At 35.5% G+C, this 25,739-nt stretch overlaps 1 protein-coding gene across 1 annotated transcript; it reads left to right on the top strand.

Annotated features, from left to right (window-relative positions):
• The first annotated feature begins 2,046 nt into the window (after nt 1-2,046).
• On the top strand, nt 2,047-24,871 carry LOC120183943 (bidirectional sugar transporter SWEET2-like). Its single transcript, XM_039188534.1, has 4 exons — nt 2,047-2,139; nt 2,357-2,515; nt 2,608-2,727; nt 24,668-24,871. Exons 1-4 carry the CDS (start codon nt 2,059-2,061, stop codon nt 24,779-24,781), a joined length of 474 nt encoding a protein of 157 aa, XP_039044465.1. The 5' UTR covers nt 2,047-2,058; the 3' UTR covers nt 24,782-24,871.
• Nucleotides 24,872-25,739: the final 868 nt, after the last annotated feature.

The raw sequence follows: 25,739 nt of genomic DNA, 5'->3' as shown, positions 1-25,739 counted from the left end.
AAGGGGCTTTGGAGAATCGAATCTATTCAAAGTCAATTAAAACTCAACCCTTTCGAGTTAAATTAGCAAAGATTGCCGGGGTACGAGAAGAATGGGTGGCATCCCGTACAAAACAAAAAGGTCAAAGCAAAGGCATTGCTTGGACCAACATTAAAGAACTTATTCAGAGTCATCCAGATACTAAAGTACGATTCGATCTATTTGCTCTGGGTATGTATGGTATGGTCATCTTCCCAAAAGTATTGGGATATGTTGAAGCTGCAGTGGTAGATTTGTTTGAACAGTTACCGAAAAAGATTAATCATGCTTCTGCAATCCTAGCAGAAACCTTCAGATCGTTAAATGCTTGTAGAAAGCTAGGAGGTGGACGATTCTCAGGGTGTACCCAGTTGTTATATGTTTGGATCCGTAGCCATTTCTGGAGGACAGAAAAGGTTTCATACCGACGCTTTAATACGAATTATTCACCATTAAAAGAATTTCTGGAGCAGGAATGGCCGAAAGAAAATTAAGAAAGATATGTGGATTAATGCCTTTCGAAATCTGCAAAGCAATGACATTGTTTGGCGAGCCCCGTGGCAAATCAAAAGGGAATTTATGGTATTTTAAAATTAAAAAATATAAAAAAAAATATATTATTTAATTTTATTTAAATTAATATTTATCAATATCAAAGAAAAGAGCTGTCTTAAGGCACCTAGAAGTCCTTTTCCGATATTTTTAAATATTTTTTATATAATTTTGAAATAATAGGATTATAAATTAAATATATTTTGAATTTTTAAAATTTTTAATAATAGAGACAATTTATAATTAAAAAGTATCAATTTTGGGCGTTGTAGGGGTGCTAATCCTTCCCTAAACGTAATCGACCACGAATCCCTTTTTATTATTAAAAAGAACGAATTTTTGGTTATAAACGCAGATCAGTTCATTTTTTTATTTGATGTTTTCTTAAAACTCTTTTAAAAAATAATTTTTAGGTATTCGACCTACCTGACCCAAAAGGCCGATGGCGACTCCCAAATTATTTTTAAAACCATTTATTCACATCAATTTTCCAGCCAAGTATAATATTTCGTGCCCAGACGAAAAACCGGTTACGACATTTACAATCAATAATCTCATTGCAGGCGATCTACCATGAGGAATATTTGACAACAATCTTTATAAGTTACAAGTACTTGATTTAAATTGGAATTAAATAACTGGTAGAATTCCAAAGAATTTATTAAGTGCAAAGGGTCTTGTATCTTGATCATAACAGCCTCGAAAGTAAACAATTTCTCAATTTTATCTCATTTACTTTGTTATTATTTTGATTTTTATGAACAGCTGTTTAAATATTGAAGAATGTCTTATATATTTCACCGTCGATCATGTGGTTTTTTTTATCTTCATTGAGTGAACTCTTATTCTTAGTTAGATTAAGGCAAAAAGACATAAAAGGTCCTTGTACTTTTGAGAAAAATCAATGTGACCATCGTATTATATTTTCTCTCAATATGTCCCTTCAACTTAGAAAACAAACCCAATGTGACCCTTTGACTAATGTTTTTCGTCATTTGACCGTTACGGTGTTGACGTGATGGTCCATGGTACTAACGTGACAGTCCACCTATCATGTTGAGTTATCAATTTAGCTCATCCGCTATGTTATTAACCACCGTGGACTGCCACAGTAATGGGTGTTAACAACTGACAAGTCGATAACGTTAGTGATCATTTTGTTACAAATTGATAATATTAATGATCAATTTGTAACTTTTAAAAGTTTAGTGAAGAAAACAAATACTTACCTAAACATTAGTCTCATTTGTATAGTTTACCCTAAAATAAACTAATACGGCACTAGTAATTATTATATTATCATTAGATATGGTTTAAAATGTCTCATGCGGAGCAGATAAGATTGACAATTGGGTGGGACTTGCCAGCTCAGCACCCTTTGTCTTAAAGTTATTTTCTTGAATTTTCGGCTTAAAAAAAGCACGTGCCTAAAAAAATTAGTAGCAAAAAGGCCTAAAAAATAGTTGAATTTTTGACAATGTGCTGGTTATGACGGTTAATTCAATTGGTGCAGTTTTTCAAATAACGTACATTATCATCTTCATCGTGCATGCCGATAGAGAGAAAAAGGTTATCTTTTACATGCCTTTGTTGTTACAGTCTATTTCTTTCTTAAGTGCACTCTGTTCTCATGTTGCCTGGTCTCTCGTGCTCTCGTACAATACGAGGAGCCTACTCTTACCATTGGTCTAGGTGTTGAATATTAAGTACTTTAAGGAAAACGAGAAGTCCGGGTAACGTATGTGTTGTTTTCCACTGTCAGTCTTATTCTTTGTGTTGATGGCAGATTAGGATGATTGGGTTGCTACTGGCAGTTTTTGGCTTTCTGGCAATCATAGTTGCTGGAAGCTTGCAGATAGCCGACCGAGGAATGCGATGGATCTTTGTTGGGTTATTAAGTTGTGCTTCTCTCGTATCAATGTTTGCTTCCCCGTTGTTTATAATCGTAAGTTGGTTGATCAAATGCACTTGTAGTATTTTTTTCTCTTACATTCGATTGTTTTTGGAAATTTTTAATGACATGATCTTTGTTCCCAGAATTTAGTAATTCGAACAAAAAGTGTTGAATTCATGCCATTCTATCTCTCCCTCTCAACATTCTTGATGAGCACCTCGTTCTTCCTATATGGCATCTTTAACTTCGACGCCTTTATTTATGTAAGCTTCCTCTAACATTGATGACAGCTTCTTGTTTTCGATTTAATAGTTGTTGATCTTATGTGTTAATATCATGTGTTAATATTGCATCGTTGTTTTTCAGGTTCCAAATGGAATCGGAACTGTTTTGAGGATTCTGCAACTCACGTTGTACTTCTACTATAAAACAAAGTCTGTCGAAGAATCCCGAGAACCACTCATGGTGTCACATGCGTAACTCTTGCTTTTTCTTTGAATAGGTAATTTCCTCTATATTCCATTTCTATGCTTCGATGATTTTCCGTTTGTATGCTGGTAGAAAGTTTTTTGATGTTGAGGTGTATAGTGACCGGAATCTTGATGTATGGTCTCATTCGTTGTATAGACATGAAACCATACTTATATTTTGGGTTTTTTTCATCGGCAATAGGTAAATTTTATTAATAAGGACCAACTTAATTTAAAACCTCGTTAAAAACCTCTCTAGATCTAAACAGAAGAAAATAGTAATTTGAACCAGGATAACAAGGACTAATAGAAGAAACAGTACACTCCAGAACATAAGGAACACCCCCTTCACACAACAAACTAACAACTACCCAAAGCATATAGCAGCAAGGAAACGATGGCCTGCCTACCAGCATGCAATGAAGTTTCAGCTCTCTCAACTGCTTGTTCTGCAACAAAATTCCCTCGAAGAGTTCTCTTTTTCACCTTTTTTTTGCAAATCTTTGTTGAACTCTCTCGAACAGTCTAATGAACCACCATGGTCTCCCAGTTGTGAATACAATGTATCCCATGCTCAGTCCCAGCACCAATCCACATCCATATCCCATCAATATTGAAAATTTCCAATTAACTCCATCATCATCATCATCTCTATCAAATCTGACTGGAGTTTTCTCATCATTATCACAGCTTTTTGACAATGGCAGTCCGCATAAACCCAGGTTTCCTACGTAGGAATCATCATTGAAAGTATCAAATTGTTTGCCTTGAGGAATGGGCCCCTCTAGATTATTATGGGAAAGGTTTAACACCTCCAAGAATCCAAGATTTTTAAACTCTGTTGGAATTCTTCCATGGAGCTTGTTTGATGAGAGATCTAATGATTCAAGCTCCGACAAATCACCAAATGATGATGGGATAGGACCTGTTAAACAATTATGAGAGAGGTTTAGGACAATCAGTGAATGAAGCTCGCCAAGTGTCTTAGGAATTTCTCCTGAGAATTGGTTGTTGGAAAAGTCGATAACTGTCCATATGGTTGATAGTTTCTCAAACTCTGTTTCCAACCCTTTTGTTGTAAAAGATAAACCTAGCACAGTATATGTTGTTCCACCATCTATTGCATCCCTCATGTACTCTGGTTTAACTTTCTTTTCATTCACTTCTCTAATGGCATGTAAATTTTCAAAAAAGTTCATAGGTAGATAGCCACTGAAGTTATTACGAGAAACATCAATGACACGCAAACGAGTGAAGGTAACATCAGAGCTATTCACCTTACCATAAAATCTATTTGATCTCAAGTCAAGCACTTGTAACTGATCCGAATTTCCTAACCAGTTTGGGAAAGTGTCACTCAAATAGTTGTTTCCAACATCGAGAAGCTTCAAGTCTTTACAATTACCCAAAGATCGTGGTAATGACCCTTCTATTTGGTTGTTGTTGATTCGAAAACTGAGTATCGAGCAACCTTTAACAAAATTTTCAGGTATTTTACCATGAAAATTATTCATCCCTAAGTCAAGCACCGAAAGATAACTCAAATTGCCAAAGCATTCCGGAATTGTTCCATCCAAACTGTTGTTCCATAAAGAGAGCATACGAAGGGAACTTAAATTGCATAATGAGGAAGGAATACGACCTTGCAGAAAATATGGAATAGAGTTAGAATTAGATGTTTGAAATTTTTTGAAACATGCATGACGCGTATAGCCAATAGGCACGATTGCTTAATTTACTTAACAAGATCAGGCCATTTCTTAGATGAAACCAATATCATCATTTATGGAGCCTAAATTGTAGTAAAATATATAATTGGTTTTAAAAGGATTTTAGATATTTTTTTCATTAAACAAAAAGACGACAACAGAAAATCAGTTCACTCTCTAACAGCTGGGTATGTATAACAAATACCATCTTTGTGACTGCATCAGAAAATGTATTTTTGAAAAATTCACTTATATTACATGACATTCACAAATTGCCAAATTTTGGACAGAAAATTTTCCAGCGAAAAAAAAAAGTTGATATTGAAAAAAACCAAAGGAAAATTGGTTTAGTTCATTTCGAGTTGAATTTTTTTTAAAATTGAAATCATTTTAGAATGGATATATATGAGTCTAATATTTAAATTATTTATGTTTGAATACCAAAGGACACATCAAATGAAAAAAAATCTTATAATTAATTAATAAATATATAACAAAATAACAACAAAAATTCAAGAAAAAAATAACAACAAAAAGAGGAATGAAAGTTATATTATATCTGTCAAGTTGTTATCCAAAAAACTAATGATCTCTAAAGAAGTTATATTTCCAATAACCGATGGAATTGTACCTGAAATATATAACTAAATTAATAAAAAAATAATTTGACAAAAAACGTATATTATGTCTTGATGAGTATAGTAGTGTGATTGAGTATCTTTATGCTTATTTTTTTAGAATTTGGGTAATTTTATTTTTCCGTAACTAGAACTAGAACTTACATACTCTATTTGTCTCATATTAAATAATATGACTTATGGAATACGTACAATTGGTTTCTTGATCTCCACATCCAATTGCAAGACATGAATGCGTTTTATCATTTTCGTCAATTGAAGACATTTTATATACGTTGCAGAAGTTTGGACTAATCAAATAGTTAAAAGTTGTACTATTTTTTTAAGAGCCAAGAATATTACTATGTTAATAAAATAATTGAAAAGCTAAAATAAATTAGGACAATATAATTAAAAAAATTCAATGATAAAGAACTCTTTTGTAACCCCCTAGACCCGGCCTATGCGTTCGACTAAGTCTAGTGTATCACATTATGATTATTAAAGACATTTTTCCAAAACCGTTATTAAATCAATGTAAAATCACATTATAAATGACATGAAATTATAATAAATCATACTATCAAAACCCAACTTGTAAATATAATATCAATAAGTAATAAATTAATTTAAAACATATCTTAAAAAAAATCAAATCACGATAAACCGAATAGTAATAGCAAAAGTGTCATCATATTAAAATCCCATACTTTAAAATAAGGTCCATGTCAACAAAATAAAGTCAACTTGCAAGGTAAAAACATTACAATCAGATATACTTCAAGAGATATGTTGATCCTCCAAGTGCTCAATCCAGGGTATCTAACCAACAGTATCTGAAAGGGGGAAAATATTTTCGAAAAGTGAGCTAGGCTCAGTGTGTCCCAACATTACCATAAAATAACTATAGGTACACTAAACATATCATAGTCCAAAAAGTCTCATAAAATTATACTGCAGTAAATCTCTTTAAAAAGCGTTACCCTAAGGGAACATCTTAGGGCCTGAGAGCCTACCCAAGATAGATTTCGGGGCCGTGGGGCCTACCTAAGAACACATCTTAGGGCCGCAGGGCCTACCCGAGAATGATCTCAGGGCCGCAGAGCCTACCTAAGAGTCACATTAGGTCCGTAAAATTTTCCAGCTTGATCAGAGCTGTACTTTATAAATTCGTATTCCAAAAATTCAATTGCACCGTGTTATAAATTCCATAAATCCATAAACATGGTAATCATATACCATTTCAAAACAATTATCAGATAACAGTCATAATCCATAAATCATCACATTAAATCGGTGCATCAACAATACGAAAACCAAAGAATTCAGTGCACCACATATTAAACAAATAAAACAGATCAGTAATAATAGGGAACACACCTCGATAATATGTTCAAATCGTGGATCTACTGATTGCTGGTTTCACCACGCTCTGCTACAGTTTTCGAACCTAATTTATAATATCACTATATTACTAATGGGTAACATAAATAAATCTCTAAAATCATAAAATTTACGAGTCTTACGAGTGAATACTGGTATACGTGGTTTAACTGATCTAGAAGAGTTGGGTCGAGCTATCGAACGATCCGGAGAGTCTCTTGTACCTTCAAACAATAATAATTAATCAGCCCCAAATCTTACTTAATTGTTCAAAGCTAGAATTCTTAAGTATATAAGCATTTTTCGGGTTTGACTATCATTTTGTGGTATTTTGAGTCTGAATTTGGCCAAACGGATTGCGGAATCGAAATCAGGACGTCGAAAAACATAAAGTATGACTTTTTGAAAATTCAGATTCTTGGTCAAAGTCAAAGTCAACCACTTTGACCGTAGATTTGGAGACCTTCGGATTCGAATTTGACAAAACAGACCACGGAAACGGATTTGGCACGTCGAAAACTATCAGGATAGGTATACTCGGAAAAGATTAATGGTCGTTTAATGCTCGGTCAAAGCCATTTTAAGTTTTGGTCAAAGAAAGTCAACGGTCAACGGTCAACGGTCAGGTCGGGTCGGGTCGGGTCAGGTCAACGGTCAGGTCGGGTCGAGTCAACGGTCGGGTCAGACCGATCAAACCGGCTCAGACCGGTCAAACCGATTCAGACCGGTCAAACCGGTTCGAACCGGTTGAAACCGGTCAAACCGGTCAGAACCGGTTGAAAACCGGTTAAACCAGTTTCCAGCAGCCACTCGCCCTGCGGCGGCGCGTGTGGCGCGTGAGGCGTCCTCCGGGGCCCTAAAAATCCCGAAAAAATTTCTAAAAATTATTTTGAGCGATTTCGAGATACTTACAACGATCGGTTCAAATTTTTGAACGGCGGAGAGCTCGTATTTCAACTCAGCCGAATCTTTGACTGCTCCACCTCCTCACGCGCGGCCGTCGACGGCGAACAAGGTTGACACCGGCGGACTCGCAATGACACAAGGAACACGATGGTGCAGGAGGTGTCGTAAACGGAACAACGATCGACGGTGAATTTAAGTTTTTCCCGGCGATAGAGCTAAAAAAAACGACGATGCTTTGACTGAAAATTCTCGACGTTTGGCAGCGTTTCACTTCAATTAATTTGAAGGGTTTGTTCCTCGCTTGATGATGAACACAACGGTGTTTTCAAAACGACGATCGGAATTCGGACGGCGCCGGAATCGTGGTCGAAAAAGGCGTTGGGGAAGATAATTTGGAGCATTTGGTTTCTGTTTTCAGAAACCAAATGCACGCATATAACACCCACATCTACCTAATTATTTTGGTTAAATTCAGGACTTAGTCCCTGAATTTTCTTTAACTCTAAAACAATCTCCAAATTTTAAAATCTTTCAATTTAGTCCCCAATTTTCGCCAATTTTTACAATTAACCTCAAATTTCAATTAACTATTATTTTGTAAAAATTTGGGTTGTTACAATTCTCCCCCTCTACAAGAAATTTCGTCCTCGAAATTTACCTTATAAGAATAGTTGAGGAAACTGAGCTTCCATTGACTCCAATGTCTCCCAAGTAGCTTCTGAGGGGCCTCGATTACTCCATTGAACTTTGACCATTGGAATACGCCTATTCCGAAGAACTCGCTCATCTCTTTCTAAGATATGGATGGGTTCCTCCTCATATGACAAATCAGGTCTCAGCTCTACATTCTCAACCTGAATGATGTGATTTGGATCTGGACGGTATCGCCTCAACATTGATACATGAAAGACATCATGAATACGACTGAGCTCAGAGGGCAACTCAAGCTGGTATGCAACAGGTCCTACCTTCTTCAAGATACGAAATGGTCCAATAAATCTTGGACTTAATTTACCCTTACGCCCGAATCTCAATACTTTCTTCCAGGGTGAATCTTTTAAAAAGACCTGATCTCCAGCCTCAAACTGTATATCTTTCCTTCTTTGATCTGCATAAGACTTCTGCCTATCAAATGCCTCTTTCAGACGGTCACGAATCAATCTGACTGTGTCTTCCGTCTCTCGCACTAACTCAGGTCCCAACGTCTTCCTATCACGCAACTCAGTCCAACATATCGGAGTGCGACATTTACGCCCATAGAGTGCTTCATAAGGTGCCATACGAATGCTGGTCTGATAACTGTTGTTGTAAGCAAATTCAGCCAAAGGCAAAAAGTTCTCCCAACTACCATGAAAATCGATTACACAACCCCGCAACATATCCTCCAGAATCTGAATTACTCTCTCAGATTGACCATCAGTTTGTGGATGAAAGGATGTACTATAATCCAATCTTGTTCCCAAAGCCGTATGTAACGCCTTCCAAAATCTCGAAGTAAATCTCGGATCTCGATCAGAAATAATAGACAATGGAACACCATGCAATCTGACAATCTCTGAAATATACAATCTTGCCAGCTTATCCAAAGTATAATTTACTCGCACAGGAATAAAGTGAGCTGACTTTGTAAGTCTGTCAACAATCACCCAAACTGAATCTTTTTTCAAAGGAGTCATAGGCAAGCCAGTAACAAAATCCATAGTAATACGCTCCCATTTCCATTCAGGAATCTTGATAGGCTGTAACAAACCTGATGGATGTTGATGTTCTGCCTTAACTTGCTGACAAGTCAAACACCTAGCCACAAAGTCAGATATGTCTTTCTTCATACCAGTCCAATAATACCTCTCTCTCAAATTCCGATACATCTTATCTCCTCCGGGGTGCATAGCATATGGACTACTATGAGCCTCAGTAAGGATAGTCTGCCTCAATTCAGCGTCATCAGGCACACAATATCTACCTTTAAAGCATAAAACTTCATCCTGATCAATTGTGTAATCTGTGTTTGTCCCCTGCTCTACTTGCTCAAAGATGGAAAGCAAGGAGCTATCAAGGGGCTGCTTAGCTTTGATCTCATCAACCAAGGTCGGCTTAACTTGCAATTCTGCTAACAAAGTGCCATCGTCATATAAATTCATCTTGGCCATTAAAGACCTCAACTCCGATACCGTCTTTCGACTCAAAGCATCTGCTACAATGTTAGCTTTACCAGGGTGGTAATCAATCACGCAATCATAATCCTTTAGAAGCTCTAACCAGCGACGCTGTCTCAAATTAAGTTCCTTCTGGGTCAGAAGATACTTTAAGCTCTTATGATCTGTGAAGATGTAACACTTCTCTCCATAAAGATAGTGTCTCCAAATCTTCAAGGCAAAAATTACTGCTGCCAACTCTAAATCGTGAGTAGGATAATTACTCTCATGCGGCCGCAGCTGACGGGATGCATAAGCCACCACCTTACTTTCCTGCATTAAAACACAACCAAGTCCTGAATGTGAAGCATCACTATACACTGTAAAATCCTTCCCGGACTCCGGTTGAATCAACACCGGTGCTTGAGTCAAAACCGCCTTTAATTTCTCAAAGCTCTCCTGTTGTGCCTCGCCCCAGTCAAACAACACATTCTTCCTTAACAACTTTGTCAAAGGAGAAGCAATGATCGAGAAGCCCTCAACAAAACGTCGATAATAACCAGCCAAGCCCAAGAAACTGCGGATTTCAGATACGTTCTTAGGTCGTTTCCAATTCATAATAGCCTCTATCTTGCTGGGATCAACCTGAACACCTCGCGCAGAAATAATATGCCCCAGAAATGACACTTCTTGAAGCCAAAACTCACACTTGCTTAGTTTGGCATATAGACGATGCTCTCTCAAAGTCCGCAGAACGATCTTCAAATGCTCGTCATGCTCTGCCTCAGTACTAGAATAGATCAGAATATCGTCAATGAAGACCACCACAAATTGATCCAAATATGGTCGGAACACCCGATTCATCAAATCCATAAAAGCTGCAGGAGCGTTCGTCAAACCAAAAGGCATCACTAAAAATTCATAATGACCATATCTAGTGCGAATGGTCGTTTTTGCAACATCAGATCCTTTAACTTTCAATTGATAATACCCCGAACGAAGATCATCTTAGAGAATACAGTAGCTCCTCGCAATTGATCAAATAAGTCATCAATCCTGGGTAATGGGTATTTATTCTTGACCGTCATCTTGTTCAATTTCCGATAGTCAATACATAATCTTAGCGACCCATCCTTCTTTTTCACGAATAGAACTGGAGCTCCCCATGGTGAAGTACTATGTCGGATAAATCCTCGATCGAATAATTCTTGCAATTGGACTTTCAACTCCTTAAGTTCCTTTGGAGCCATACGATAAGGTGCCATAGAAATAGGTGAAGATCCCGGATAAGTCTCAATCTCGAACTCTACCTCTCTATCAGGAGGTAACCCAGGCAACTCCTCAGGAAAAAAATCAGGAAACTCGCTAACTGTACGAATCTCCTCGATTGTGGACAATGCACCTTTAGTGTTCAAAATACAGGCAATGAACGTCTCATATCCCTTTCGGATCATACGATCAATTTCCATCGCTGAAACTATATTGGAGAGATAGCCACGCCGTTCACCAATTAACACAACAGTCCGACCATCTGAAGTCTTCAGGGTAGCTCGCTTGTACTCGCAATCCAGATTTACCTTGTGTTTATTCAACCAATCCATCCCAAGAATTAGATCAAACTCCTCTAGAGGAAGCTCCATAAGATCAGCGAGAAAAATTTCTCCCTGCACCTCCAAAGGACAACGCCGAAATACCTTATTCACTAATACCGCTTGTCCTACTGGACTTGTAACTGTAACAGTATTTTTAGTGTTCTCGATCGAAATCTGAAGGTTTCTAGATACTGAGCTCGATACATAGGAGTGGGTGGAGCCATTGTCCAATAGTGCAAAGTATGGAATTGAATAAATAGTAAATGTACCTGCAATAACCTCAGGCTCATCTCTGTCATCACGATGTCTAGTGGCATAAACCAAGGCTGGTTGTCTAGCCTCAGAAACTGTTGGCCCTCTATTTTGCTGAGGTCGGGCTCTACTGTCTGTCCTGGACGCTGAACCACGAGCCTTTACTTGGCTACGATCTCTATTTGGAGTCTGTACTGTTGTCTGAGAACGCACAGGAGTCTGGGTAGCGGTCCGCTCAGACGAAGCTAGCTGAGGACAATCCTTCCGAAAATGTCCACTAGATCCACAATGAAAACATGCTCCGGTCTTCCTATAACACTCTCCTCTGTGTCGTTTCCCACAAAAGTCACACTGAGGCACTAGAATCGGAACCGAAGAACCACCTCTACTAACAGCTGAAGGTGATGATGTTGTAGGCCTGAAGCGTGTATTGCTCCTCTGAGGGGCTGAAGTACGAGTCCTCTTACCAGACTGTGCGGACGATTCAGTAGGGCCAAAAGATTTCCTAGATCGCTCCTGATCAACACGCTCTCTACCAGAAGCTAACGCATCCATCTCCTCAGCATCCTTGGCTCTGTTTACCAGCACATCAAAAATCTCATCTTGAAGGGCTACCACCTGCCTACGTAGCTCGTATCTGAGTCCAAAGGCAAATTTACGACATCGATCTCTCTCGATAGGCACCAGACTGATTCCATACTTTAACAATTTCAAGAACTCTATCTCATACTCTGAAACAGTCATATCACCCTGAACCAAGTCCTGAAACTGCTGTTGTCTCTGGACTAAGTAGCGCTCACCCAAGAATCGGCTCCGAAAGCGCTCCTTGAAGAAATCCCATGTCAAACGATCAGTAGAAACACTACTGGTCACTGACTCCCACCATGTGTGGGCATTTCCATCTAACATCGCTACTGCCCCCAAATATCTCTTTGCTGAGTCCAAACCCAACTGATTCATGCGTCTTTCTGTATCCTGTAGCCAATCTTCTGCTTCAGTAGGAATTCCTCCAAGCTGTCCTCCAAAAGTCCTGACCCCATTAGCAATTAGAGTCTGCGAAATAGGAACCTCAGATACAACACCAGCAGCTCTGACTGCTCCCTGTATCAACTGTAGAAACTGTCTACCAAAAGTCTCATCCAAAGCAACTCCGGTAGATTCTGGCTCAATATCGGTCGCTCCTATGATCGGTGTAGTCATGCCAATACCATCGGTAGGAGGCAGATTCGTTGGGGTCGAAGGAGCAGGATCACCTATCGGAGGTGGGGGATCTACTCGTATCTCATCGATCGGATCTGCAAATCTAGCCACTCGACCTCGTCCACGGCTAGTTCGACGACCACGTCTAGCACTCATTTTTTTGTGGATCTCAAGTTTGCTACAGAAGATAAAACTTAGGGTTAGATAAGCACTTGGAGTCTCGAACACAGTTAAAAATTTAATAACTTTGTGACCTGGCCTTAGTAACTCGTTTTGTAAATATTTCAAAATCATATTTTCAATGTGGACACATACACAGTCCGAGGTTTAAAAACCAAAAGCTCTGATACCAATAAATGTAACCCCCTAGACCCGGCCTATGCGTTCGACTAAGTCTAGTGTATCACATTATGGTTATTAAAGACATTTTTCCAAAACCGTTATTAAATCAATGTAAAATCACATTATAATGACATGAAATTATAATAAATCATACTATCAAAACCCAACTTGTAAATATAATATCAATAAGTAATAAATTAATTTAAAACATATCTTAAAAAAAATCAAATCACGATAAACCGAATAGTAATAGCAAAAGTGTCATCATATTAAAATCACATACTTTAAAATAAGGTCCATGTCAACAAAATAAAGTCAACTTGCAAGGTAAAAACATTACAATCAGATATACTTCAAGAGATATGTTGATCCTCCAAGTGCTCAATCCAGGGTATCTAACCAACAGTATCTGAAAGGGGGAAAATATTTCCAAAAAGTGAGCTAGGCTCAGTGTGTCCCAACATTACCATAAAATAACTATAGGTACACTAAACATATCATAGTCCAAAAAGTCTCATAAAATTATACTGCAGTAAATCTCTTTAAAAAGCGTTACCCTAAGGGAACATCTTAGGGCCTGAGAGCCTACCCAAGATAGATTTTGGGGCCGTGGGGCCTACCTAAGAACACATCTTAGGGCCGCAGGGCCTACCCGAGAATGATCTCAGGGCCGCAGAGCCTACCTAAAAGTCACATTAGGTCCGTAAAATTTTCCAGCTTGATCAGAGCTGTACTTTATAAATTCGTATTCCAAAAATTCAATTGCACCGTGTTATAAATTCCATAAATCCATAAACATGGTAATCATATACCATTTCAAAACAATTATCAGATAACAGTCATAATCCATAAATCATCACATTAAATCGGTGCATCAATAATACGAAAACCAAAGAATTCAGTGCACCACATATTAAAACAAATAAAACAGATCAGTAATAAATAGGGAACACACCTCGATAATATGTTCAAATCGTGGATCTACTGATTGCTGGTTTTACCACGCTCTGCTACAGTTTTCGAACCTAATTTATAATATCACTATATTACTAATGGGTAACATAAATAAATCTCTAAAATCATAAAATTTACGAGTCTTACGAGTGAATACTGGTATACGTGGTTTAACTGATCTAGAAGAGTTGGGTCGAGCTATCGAACGATCCGGAGAGTCTCTTGTACCTTCAAACAATAATAATTAATCAGCCCCAAATCTTACTTAATTGTTCAAAGCTAGAATTCTTAAGTATATAAGCATTTTTCGGGTTTGACTATCATTTTGGGGTATTTTGAGTCTGAATTTGGCCAAACGGATTGCGGAATCGGAATCAGGACGTCGAAAAACATAAAGTATGACTTTTTGAAAATTCAGATTCTTGGTCAAAGTCAAAGTCAACCACTTTGACCGTAGATTTGGAGACCTTCGGATTCGAATTTGACAAAACAGACCACGGAAACGGATTTGGCACGTCGAAAACTATCAGGATAGGTATACTCGGAAAAGATTAATGGTCGTTTAATGCTCGGTCAAAGCCATTTTAAGTTTTGGTCAAAGAAAGTCAACGGCCAACGGTCAACGTTCGGGTCGGGTCGGGTCAACGGTCGGGTCGGGTCGGGTCAACGGTCGGGTCGGGTCAGACCGGTCAAACCGGCTCAGACCGGTCAAACCGATTCAGACCGGTCAAACCGGTTCGAACCGGTTGAAACCGGTCAAACCGGTCAGAATCGGTTGAAAACCGGTTAAACCGGTTTCCAGCAGCCACTCGCCCTGCGGCGGCGCGTGTGGCGCGTGAGGCGTCCTCCGGGGCCCTAAAAATCCCGAAAAAATTTCTAAAAATTATTTTGAGCGATTTCGAGATACTTACAACGATCGGTTCAAATTTTTGAACGGCGGAGAGCTCGTATTTCAACTCAGCCGAATCTTTGACTGCTCCACCTCCTCACGCGCGGCCGTCGACGACGAACAAGGTTGACACCGGCGGACTCGCAACGACACAAGGAACACGATGGTGCAGGAGGTGTCGTAAACGGAACAACGATCGACGGTGAATTTAAGTTTTTCCCGGCGATAGAGCTAAAAAAAACGATGATGCTTTGACTGAAAATTCTCGACGTTTGGCAGCGTTTCACTTCAATTAATTTGAAGGGTTTGTTCCTCGCTTGATGATGAACACAACGGTGTTTTCAAAACGACGATCGGAATTCGGACGGCGCCGGAATCGTGGTCGAAAAAGGCGTTGGGAGAAGATAATTTGGGAGCATTTGGTTTCTGTTTTCAGAAACCAAATGCACGCATATAACACCCACATCTACCTAATTATTTTGGTTAAATTCAGGACTTAGTCCCTGAATTTTCTTTAACTCTAAAACAATCTCCAAATTTTAAAATCTTTCAATTTAGTCCCCAATTTTCGCCAATTTTTACAATTAACCTCAAATTTCAATTAACTATTATTTTGTAAAAATTTGGGTTGTTACATCTTTTATATTTAAGAACATTATTAAAGCAGGATGAGTCATTTAACTTACCTGAAAAGTTGTTGAATTGGATGACGAAAACTTTAAGTGAAGTTAAATTTGAGATTTCTAATGGTATGGTTCCCTCCAAATGATTTCTACCCAAATGTATATATTCCAACTCTTTGCATTTGAATAAACTCATTGGAATTCTTCCATAAAGTTGGCATCCACCCAATTCAAGATGACGTAATTGAGGAAGATAATCGAACGTATTGGAAGAAAGAGAATCAAAGAGATTGTTGTATCCCAGAGAAATATTTAGCAAAGAGGAAATGTTGAAGATTGATGAAGGAATAGAACCTGCAAAATAAATAATCAAACTTCAATTGGCACAATGGAAATAACAGCCTTAAACTATGATCAAATTTAGAAGATTTGTATCAGTCTAAACTTTAACCAATTATTTCATATCGTCAACACCCAATTTAATAAAAATGTTTTTATAATTAATCACAACATTTTTTCTTCTTCTTTAAATTGGGTTAACATCAAATGATAGCTTGATGATATTGTTTAAACTTATGCTTCAAAAATTGAAGTTTACCGTCATTTTTGCCATTAGGTTTGACGTCAAACTTAAGTTGAGGTTGTCATTTTTAACTGGTTTATTAAAATTAGGCATAACACAACTAACGAAATAAAGGAGAACAAAATGCAAATGAGAAATTATTTACCTTTGAGGTTGTTGTAACCAAGATGCAAAGATTGGAGCATTGTCAAATTTCCAATTTCCATGGGTATATTTCCTTCCATAGAGTTGTGGTCCAAGAATAAATACCTCAACTCTTTGCACTTGAATAAACTATTAGGAATGCTACCAGAAATCTGATTCCCAGACAATCTTAATTTTTGCAATTTAGATAGTTTATCAAATATTCCCGGCTGTAAATGGCCTGCAGTGAGATTGTTAGTTATAAAACATCTTTTAACTGATGAAAATATATTTAAGACTAATAAAAATATAAAATCTGAAAAAAATATGATATTACGCCTTTTAAGTAGTTAGAAGAAAGATTAATGTTCTCGAGATAAGTTGGTTTTCTATTAAATAATTGAAATTCACCTTAAATATAAAATTAAATATATCATAATTTATTAATAGTTTTTCTAACAAACCCTTAATTTCTATGTCGAGGACAAGAGGCATTCGTTCTCTCCATTTTTTTTAATTTCTAACAAACCCTTAAACTTATGAAAGTTGCAAATATTTGAAATTATTCAATCCAAATACATTTTTACCCAAGAAATCACTATTATAAAAATTTATGTATGCGAGAGAAGTACATTGGAAATTAATTTAGATCCCTTTTTTTCAGCGCTATAGGTTGATGTTCTGCATTTATTTTCCTTCTTTTAAAAAAAATTAAATTTTATTAAATTACTTTACTTCTTATGAAAACTCCAAATAGTTGTAAGGTAATTGATTTAGAGAAGACTAATGATACAACTTATTTCAATATGTAGGTTATAATAACTTATTCATTTAGTCTGCCCTAATTTGATATTGGATAATTGGATGATGGTCCAAGTGTATATAAAAAATAGATAACAAAAATGAAGAAAAAATTTGGAATTGTTCAAGTGAGAGTAGATGGCCTGCAATGAAAACGTTAGTTATGAAATAAACTTTTTACTAGTGAAAATAAAGTTATATGTGGCAGAAAGGAAGGAAATAGATAGGGCATTTAGAGAAAAGTATGGACCTGAAAGATGATTTTCATCGAGGTATAGCAGTTTCAAGTTTGAAAGGTTTCCCATAGACACAGGAATTTGTCCTTCGAGGTTGTTGTTGTAGAAGTCCAACGTTTCAAGTTTTGACAAATTGCCAAGAGTGGACGGGATAACACCCGTGAAGTTGTTACTGTACAACAACAAGCTTTGAAGATGAGCAAAACAACCAAACCATGATGGGATTTCTCCACTGAAGCTGTTGTTACCAAAGTTCAAATACTTCAGCCGATGCAAATTGGCTAACTCAGTAGGTAAAGAGCCATGGAAACTATTGTCATCAATGCTGAGGGAGGCAAGGAAAGATAAATTTCCTAATTGAGATGGGATGGTGCCCGTGAGATCCATACTTGACAAATCCAGAGCAGTGACTCTGTAGTGTCTGGATCCACAACTGACACCAATCCAATTGCAAACAGAGATAGAAGTGGACCAGTTGGTTGCTAAGAGATTATGTGGATCATGAGTTATATGGGATTTTAAGGCTAAAAGGGTGGATTCATCGGTGGTTATGTTGGCAGAAAAAGTAGCTCTGAAGGTAGCAAATAGCAGCAGAAACATAAGAGGGAGGAAGGGAGTTTTTGCCATAAGGTTGGGTGTGGGTATAATGTAAATCATGAAGAGAGAAACAGCTGGGTTATGCGATTATGTGGATCATGAGTTATATGGGATTTTAAGGCTAAAAGGGCGGATTCATCAGTGCCTTTAAATAATTTGGATAAGAAATATGGGGTACCAACCACAATACACTGCACAAAATGGAAGGCCTAAAATGCAAGACTTCATGTCTGGACCCATACTTTACGATTCAATGGTTTTTCTTCTCTATTGTTTTCTATTTGCTGTCGTAAGCAACTTACCATTTTAATTTATATTTTGTTTCGCAAATTATTCAAACCATGTACGGCAAATCTTCCTTGTCAACGTATCATTTGAGTAATTTGAATATTAAAATTATTACAAGAATTAAATTTACATACTTTAATATGAAATTCGAATAATTTCTGGTTTCAATCAAAATTTTATTTTTAACATATACTTTGATTAGTCTAAATTAATTTTAAGAAAATCTCAAACTCAAATCATAAATTGATTTTGAATATAAATAATCGAAACTGAAACTAATTTTACTGAATAAACAAGCTATGGGATAACATTTAAATTGTTTTGTTTGCTTAATCAATGAAAGCATATTCTACCCAAGTCCACGTCGAGAGTCTTTGCATACGATAGAAAAAGGAAAGCAAATATATATTGATTTTTTTATTTATTTAGGTTGATTACAATAGTAGTATATATTTTAAATATTTTCAATTATTTGATAATAAACGCTCAAATACTCTGTGATGGTCATTGGTGCTTGAAAATGAGGCTTCTAAGAATAATAATTATACCTTCAATCATTAAGGTCGTTTAATTCGTGCAACATATATTGTTTTTTAATATTTGAAATGATAGTTTTAATTTGAAGAGTATCTCAAAATAAATCAATACTTTAAACATAAAATGTATTATAGATCAATCATCATAATATCAAATGTTTAAATTAATTTAGTTTATTAACTGTGTAAAATATAAAACTAAAATATATTAGAGATCAATCATTACCAACTATGACATTTTTCACAGCTGCATGTATGTAAAAACATGACTGCAAATACAATCGAAACACCATTCATAAACCGAACATCAAACCAAAAACAGGACAGTGAACAAATCTTCACCCTGTCATGAGCATCTGCTGTCCTTCCACTTCTGTTTCATCATAATAAATAACAAAAGATAGACAATTTTCATGGAAAAATCATTAAATTAATTAAAAAAAATATTATTATTATGCATATTGAAATGTATTTAAATTCAATTTTCAGTTTGAAGAGTTTCTCAAAATAAATAAATACTTTAAACATAAAATATATTAGAGATCAATCATTACCAACTATGACATTTTTCACAGCTGCATGTATGTAAAAACATGACTGCAAATACAATCGAAACACCATTCATAAACCGAACATCAAACCAAAAACAGGACAGTGAACAAATATTCACCCTGCCATGAGCATCTGCTGTCCTTCTACTTCTGTTTCATCATAATAAATAACAAAAGATAGACAATTTTCATGGAAAAATCATTAAATTAATTAAAAAAATATTATTATTATGCATATTGAAATGTATTTAAATTCAATTTTCAGTTTGAAGAGTTTCTCAAAATAAATAAATACTTTAAACATAAAATATATTAGAGATCAATCATTACCAACTATGACATTTTTCACAGTTGCATGTATGTAAAAACATGACTGCAAATCCAATCAAAACACCATTCATAAACCGAACATCAAACCAAAAACAGGACGGTGAACAAATCTTCACCCTGCCATGAGCATCTGCTGTCCTTCTACTTCTGTTTCACCCAAGTCCACGTCAACAAAGCAAATCAATAAAAGCAAATTCTACCCAAGTCCACGTCAAGAGTCTGTGGAAAAATCAAAAGCAGCCGGCTGCTAGGCTGCTGATTTTTTGTTTTTTTTTCTTTTTTTTTTATCAAGAGAGAATTATCATTGTTTTCTCCTTGGTAGATAGAGAGAAATTGTAATTCCTATTTTCTCATAGTGAAATTCTTCTACCATTGCCCGTGGTTTTTACCCTATATTATTTAAGGGTTTTCCACGTAAATTTTGTGTCTCTTTTATCTTCATTTTTATTTTCTCAAATTATCAGTTGTGATTTTGCTCTATCCGATAGCCGTCTTCCGCAACAGAGTCTTCGCATGCCGTGGAAAAAAACACACTCTTATCAAGTCATTCCCGTTGAAAGCAAGTCATATTTAAATGAAAACAAGTATATATTGCTTTTTAAATGGTGATATGTTTTTATTCTTTTTATATTTGAAATAAAAGGTTTAGTTTGAAAAATATAAAAATAAATAAATAAACTAAATATAAATTATATTACAAATCAATCATCGTAATATTAAATGTTTAAATTAATTTAGTTTATTAGCTTTGTAAAATATAAAATTAAAACATATTAGATCAATCATCCTCAACTATGATTTTTTTCATGGTTGCATGTACTTAGAAACTTGCGAAAAATGATATCAATGTAAAATAAGACATATATAAGCAATGTGATTTAACGTGGTTTGATTTTGTCTACTTTTACAAGCGAGAAGAACAATAATTCATTATAGACGTAGAGATCATAAAGCGTACAAATACATGATATCACATACAACCCGTTTTTGAGATTTTGGTAGCCCCCTGGCTAATCAGAAATATCAGGTTAACATAAACCAGTAATATCATAAATCCATAGCCATATATATTTTTATCATGGAATAGAGATCAGAAATCGTGTTTTATTTCATATAACAATCATACTTCTTAAAATCATAAACAAATATCATGTGCATAGGGAGCACACTAGAGGATCTAACTTTTTTTAGGTGTTTGGTAGTTATCAGGAAGGGAAACAATAAACTTCTGTAAATTGGTTGAATGTCAGAACGAGATCCTTATTAAAAGGGATTCAATTACTAACATATCTAATTACTAAAATAAAGGACTTAGTCTCAACATACACTCCTTTCAAGACTTCAAATCTGGACCCATATTTCACGATTGAATGATTTTTCTTCTCTATCGTTTTCTACTTCCTGTCGTAAGTAACTTACCATTTTAAATATTTTGTTTTGCAAATTATTCAAACCATGTACTGCAAATCTTGCTTCTCAACGTATCATTTGTCTAATTTGAATATTTAAATTATTACAAGAATTAAATTTAAATACTTTAATATGCAATTCGAATAGTTTATGATTTTAAACAAAAATTTATTTTTAATATATACTTTCATTATTCTAAATTAATTTTAAGAAAATCTCAACTCAATTTATAAATTGATTTTGAATATAAATAATCGAAACTGAATATAATTTTACTGAAAAAACAAGCTATGGGACACATTTAAATTGTTTTGTTTGCTTAATCAATAAAAGCATATTCTACCCAAGTCCTCGTCAAGAGTCTTTTCATACTGTAGGAAAAAAACACTCCCTTATCAAGTCACCCTCCCATGAGCATCTGCTGTCCTTCCGCCCCTGTCTGTTTCATCATAATAAATAACAAAAAGATAGACAACTTTCATGGAAAATCATTAAATTAATTATAAATATTATTATGATGTATATTGAAATGTATTTAAATTCCTTCTACTTTTTGTCTGTTTCATCACCCATGTACTTCAAGTCTTGCTTCTTAACCTATCATTTGAGTAATTTGAAGATTAAAAGTATTACGAGAATTGAATTTAAATACTTTAATATGTAATTTGAATAGTTTATGATTTTAGTCGACATTTTAATTTTAATATATACTTTTATTATTGTACCCAAGTCCACGTCAACAAAGGGAATCAATAAAAGCAAATTCTACCCAAGTCCAAGTCAACAAAGCGAATCAATTAAAGCAAATCATACCCAAGTCCACGTCAACAAAGCGAATCAATAAAAGCAAATTCTACCCAAGTCTACGTCAAGAGTCTTCGCATACCGTGGAAAAATCAATCTCTTATCAAATCATTGCCGTGGAAAGCAAGTCATATTCAAATGAAAACAAGTATATATTGCTTTTTAAATGGTGATATGTTGTTATTCTTTTTAATATTTGAAATGAAAAGGTTTAGTTTAAAAAAATATAAAAATAAATAAATAAACTAAATATAAAATATATTACAAATCAATCATCATAATATTAAATGTTTAAATTAATTTAGTTTATTAGCTTTGTAAAATATAAAACTAAAATATATTAGATCAATCATCCTCAACTACGATTTTTTTTCATGGTTGCATGCACTTAGAAACTTGTGAAAAGTGATATCAACGTAAAACAAGATATGTAAGCGATGTGATTTAACGTGGTTTGACTTTGTCTACTTTTACAAGAGAGAATAACAATAATTCATTATAGACGTAGAGATCACGAAGCGTACAAATACATGATATCACATGCAACTCGTTTATGAGATTTTGGTGGCCCTCAGCCTAATCAAAAAATTATGTCCCCTAATCAGGAATTTAAATTACAGTTTGCATTCTGTCTTCTGTAACACTCTAAATCAGTACGACACAAAATTGACTAATTAGAATGCCACAAGAAACCACAAAAGTGGTTAACCGATTTTTTTAAAATGTTTGCTTTAAAAAAAACTAATTTAAAGTACTTATAGCAAACATAACGACCATCATTTTAGAAAAAAATTACAACCAGAGCTCCCAAAAGATATGATTCAAAATATACAAACCATCATTTAAAATAAGTTACAACTCAAATATACAAAATGTGATCTACAAATATACATGCCCACTAACTAAGGATACCACTAAATGTAACACGCTACACCAGTACGACACACAGTCAACCGATAAGAGTGCCACACGGGACCACCGAAGTGGCTAACCAAAATTTTTTCTCATTATTCCTAATTTAAAACGATCATTCATATAAGAAATTAATGATAAAAATAAAGGAAACTCTAATATTATTTATACAAAACAATATACATTTGGGAGCTCCCATACATAATAACAAAATATATCGATCATCATTCAAATCTAATCATGACTCTAGTATACAAAATAGAAATTTCAAATATACATGACCATTAAAGGACTCGAGACGTACTCTGTTCTGGGTCTACTCTGCACAAAAGTTCTTCAAGTGCTCCACCTAAGAATCTGAATAAGGAAATAAATTCCAAAGGCTGAGCTAACTAGCCCAGTGCCACACTAGCAACTAAATCATTCTAACAGGGGTTTATTAAAACATGCATAACAACTGGTAAAAATACTATGAATCTATCCAATACAAACATTAGTTAGTATCCTTACGATACACACTCTCAAAGCTATGATAGACATCATGGTGTGACTGAGAGATTTCTACATCTCGGAGCTCACGCACCCCTCTAGTCTATTGAGGATGTGACCCTCGAAATCTCTGCATTGGACACCACACCCCCGACTAGCCTACCCCTTGTGAGTGTCTGACCTTCCTCCCTAGCTAGTTAGTTTTAAGGGTCATGCACCCTACATAAGGATATATGGATTGATTCTATACTTTGACACCCCGAACTAAAGGAACTCGGGTGTCCGAGTCATTTCCTGAGCATCAACCAAGACTAGTTTTATGTCACCCTATTTTTATTTGTTTCTACGTTTGAGTTAAACATTATATTGTTCCCACTTGTAGTCTTATCTGAGAGTAGTTATAGTGTTATTGGGAACCTCATTTTCCTATTACAAACCCCTGAAATTCCTTAACTTAAAATGTATGATGGTATAGATACTGACCTTTAGTATCGATACTAGCCCTTTAGTATGGATACTTTGCAGTAAGCATTGAAATTTCATTTTCTCATGTTTTGGAAGGGGTTATATCGATATTCACCGTCTAGTATCGATACTTTCAAGCTAGGGTATTGATACTATGTAGGGTATGGATACCAGATTTGGCTTTGATGTTTTGAAAATAATCTCAGTATCAATATCTTATGACAACGTGCTGGTTATGACGGTTAATTCAATCGGTGCAGTTTTTCAAATAATCTACATTATCGTCTTCATCGTGCATGCCGATAGATAGAAAAAGGTTATCTTTACATGCCTTTGTTGTTACAGTCTATTTCTTTCTTAAGTGCACTCTGTTCTCATGTTGCCTGGACTCTCGTGCTCTCGTACGATATGAGGAGCCTACTCTTACCATTGGTCTAGGTGTTGAATATTAAGTACTTTAAGGAAAACGAGAAGTCCGGGTAACGTAGGTGTTGTTTTCCACTGTCAGTCTTATTCTTTGTGTTAATGGCAGATTAGGATGATTGGGTTGCTACTGGCAGTTTTTGGCTTTCTGGCAGTCATAGTTGCTGGAAGCTTGCAGATAGCCGACCGAGGAATGCGATGGATCTTTGTTGGGTTATTAAGTTGTGCTTCTCTCGTATCAATGTTTGCTTCCCCGTTGTTTATAATCGTAAGTTGGTTGATCAAATGCACTTGTAGTATTTTTTTCCTCTTATATTTGATTATTTTTGGAAATTTTTAATGACATGATCTTTGTTCCCAGAATTTAGTAATTCGAACAAAAGTGTTGAATTCATGCCATTCTATCTCTCCCTCTCAACATTCTTGTTGAGCACCTCGTTCTTCCTCTATGGCATCTTTAACTTCGACGCCTTTATTTATGTAAGCTTCCTCTAACATCGATGACAGCTTCTTGTTTTCGATTTAATAGTTGTCGATCTTATGTGTTAATAACGTGTGTTAATATTGCATCTTTGTTTTTCAGGTTCCAAATGGAATCGGAACTGTTTTGGGGATTCTGCAACTCAGGTTGTATTTCTACTATAAAACAAAGTCTGTCGAAGAATCCCGAGAACCACTCATGGTGTCACATGCGTAACTCTTGCTTTTTCTTTGAATAGGTAATTACCTCTATATTCTGCTTCGATGATTTTCCGTTTGTATGCTGGTGCAAAGTTTTTTGATGTTGAGAGTGACCGGAATCTTGACGTATGGTCTCATTCGTTGTATTGTTCTGAGCGTGTTTAGGGGTGTAAATGAACCGAGCTTGAACGAACAAGGTTATGTTCGTGTGTGTTTGTTTATTTTTGGAGGTGTTCATGTTCGGTTCGTGTTTGTTTGAATTTTTTATATAGTCTTCGTGTTCGTTTATTTATTTTTTTTTGAAGGTGCCCGTTTTCACTTGTTTAACCTTAGAAACATCACCTAGTTTTGGATACGGAAGTTCGAGTATGTGCCGGACGCAAATACATCAAGAAAAATTAAGGGTCGGAATAATATAGGTTCTAGACTTGGAGAAAGCTGAATTAAGAAGGATTCTCATCAGTTCTGCAAAAATGAAAAGCTAGTACTTGTTAGATTCAGCTTAGATTAGATAACTTGAATTAGCTTCAATATCCTTTTCCCATGTTATTCAGGTTCGACTGTTAATCGTGGTAGTTTGTATCATACCGGTATCGATGCTATCAATCTGATCCGATATGGGTTTCGCCCGGTTTCGATATATATTGGCATATAGTCCCTCTATTGGTGCATTCTGGTCTGTATTTGTTGGCATATTATGTATTTCCCCTGCAATAATATAAGCTAAGGGTGTATTTAATTCAATTTGATTTTAAAAGATGAATCTAACAACACTGAGATTTTTAAAAACTGAAACCGAAATCGAACCGAACCTAATATCATAAAAAAACATAGTTTTTTATTTAATTTGGTTCAATTTTACGATTTTTTACTGTTCATTATTTTTTAGATTAAAAAAAAACTTAAAGCTTAAATAGATGGCAAATATACATGTTTAAACTCATAAAGAAAAAAATATTAGTTTTAAGATTTTA

The sequence above is a fragment of the Hibiscus syriacus genome, unplaced genomic scaffold, assembly GCF_006381635.1.
Source record: "Hibiscus syriacus cultivar Baekdansim isolate YM2019G1 unplaced genomic scaffold, ASM638163v2 tig00112856_pilon, whole genome shotgun sequence".
NCBI classification, from domain to species: domain Eukaryota; kingdom Viridiplantae; phylum Streptophyta; class Magnoliopsida; order Malvales; family Malvaceae; genus Hibiscus; species Hibiscus syriacus.
The sequence above is the reverse complement of the archived record's forward strand: the minus strand, read 5'-3'. Positions and strand labels throughout refer to the sequence as shown.

What these genes read in the sequence shown, in the direction of transcription:
- LOC120183943 (XM_039188534.1), top strand. Translation starts at nt 2,059, where the DNA reads ATGACGGTTAATTCAATTGGTGCAGTTTTTCAAATAACGTACATTATC. An exon ending in ATGCCGATAGAGAGAAAAAG is followed by an intron (nt 2,140 to 2,356) that starts GTTATCTTTTAC and finishes TGTTGATGGCAG; the next exon opens with ATTAGGATGATTGGGTTGCT. An exon ending in ACTTCGACGCCTTTATTTAT is followed by an intron (nt 2,728 to 24,667) that starts GTAAGCTTCCTC and finishes TTTGTTTTTCAG; the next exon opens with GTTCCAAATGGAATCGGAAC.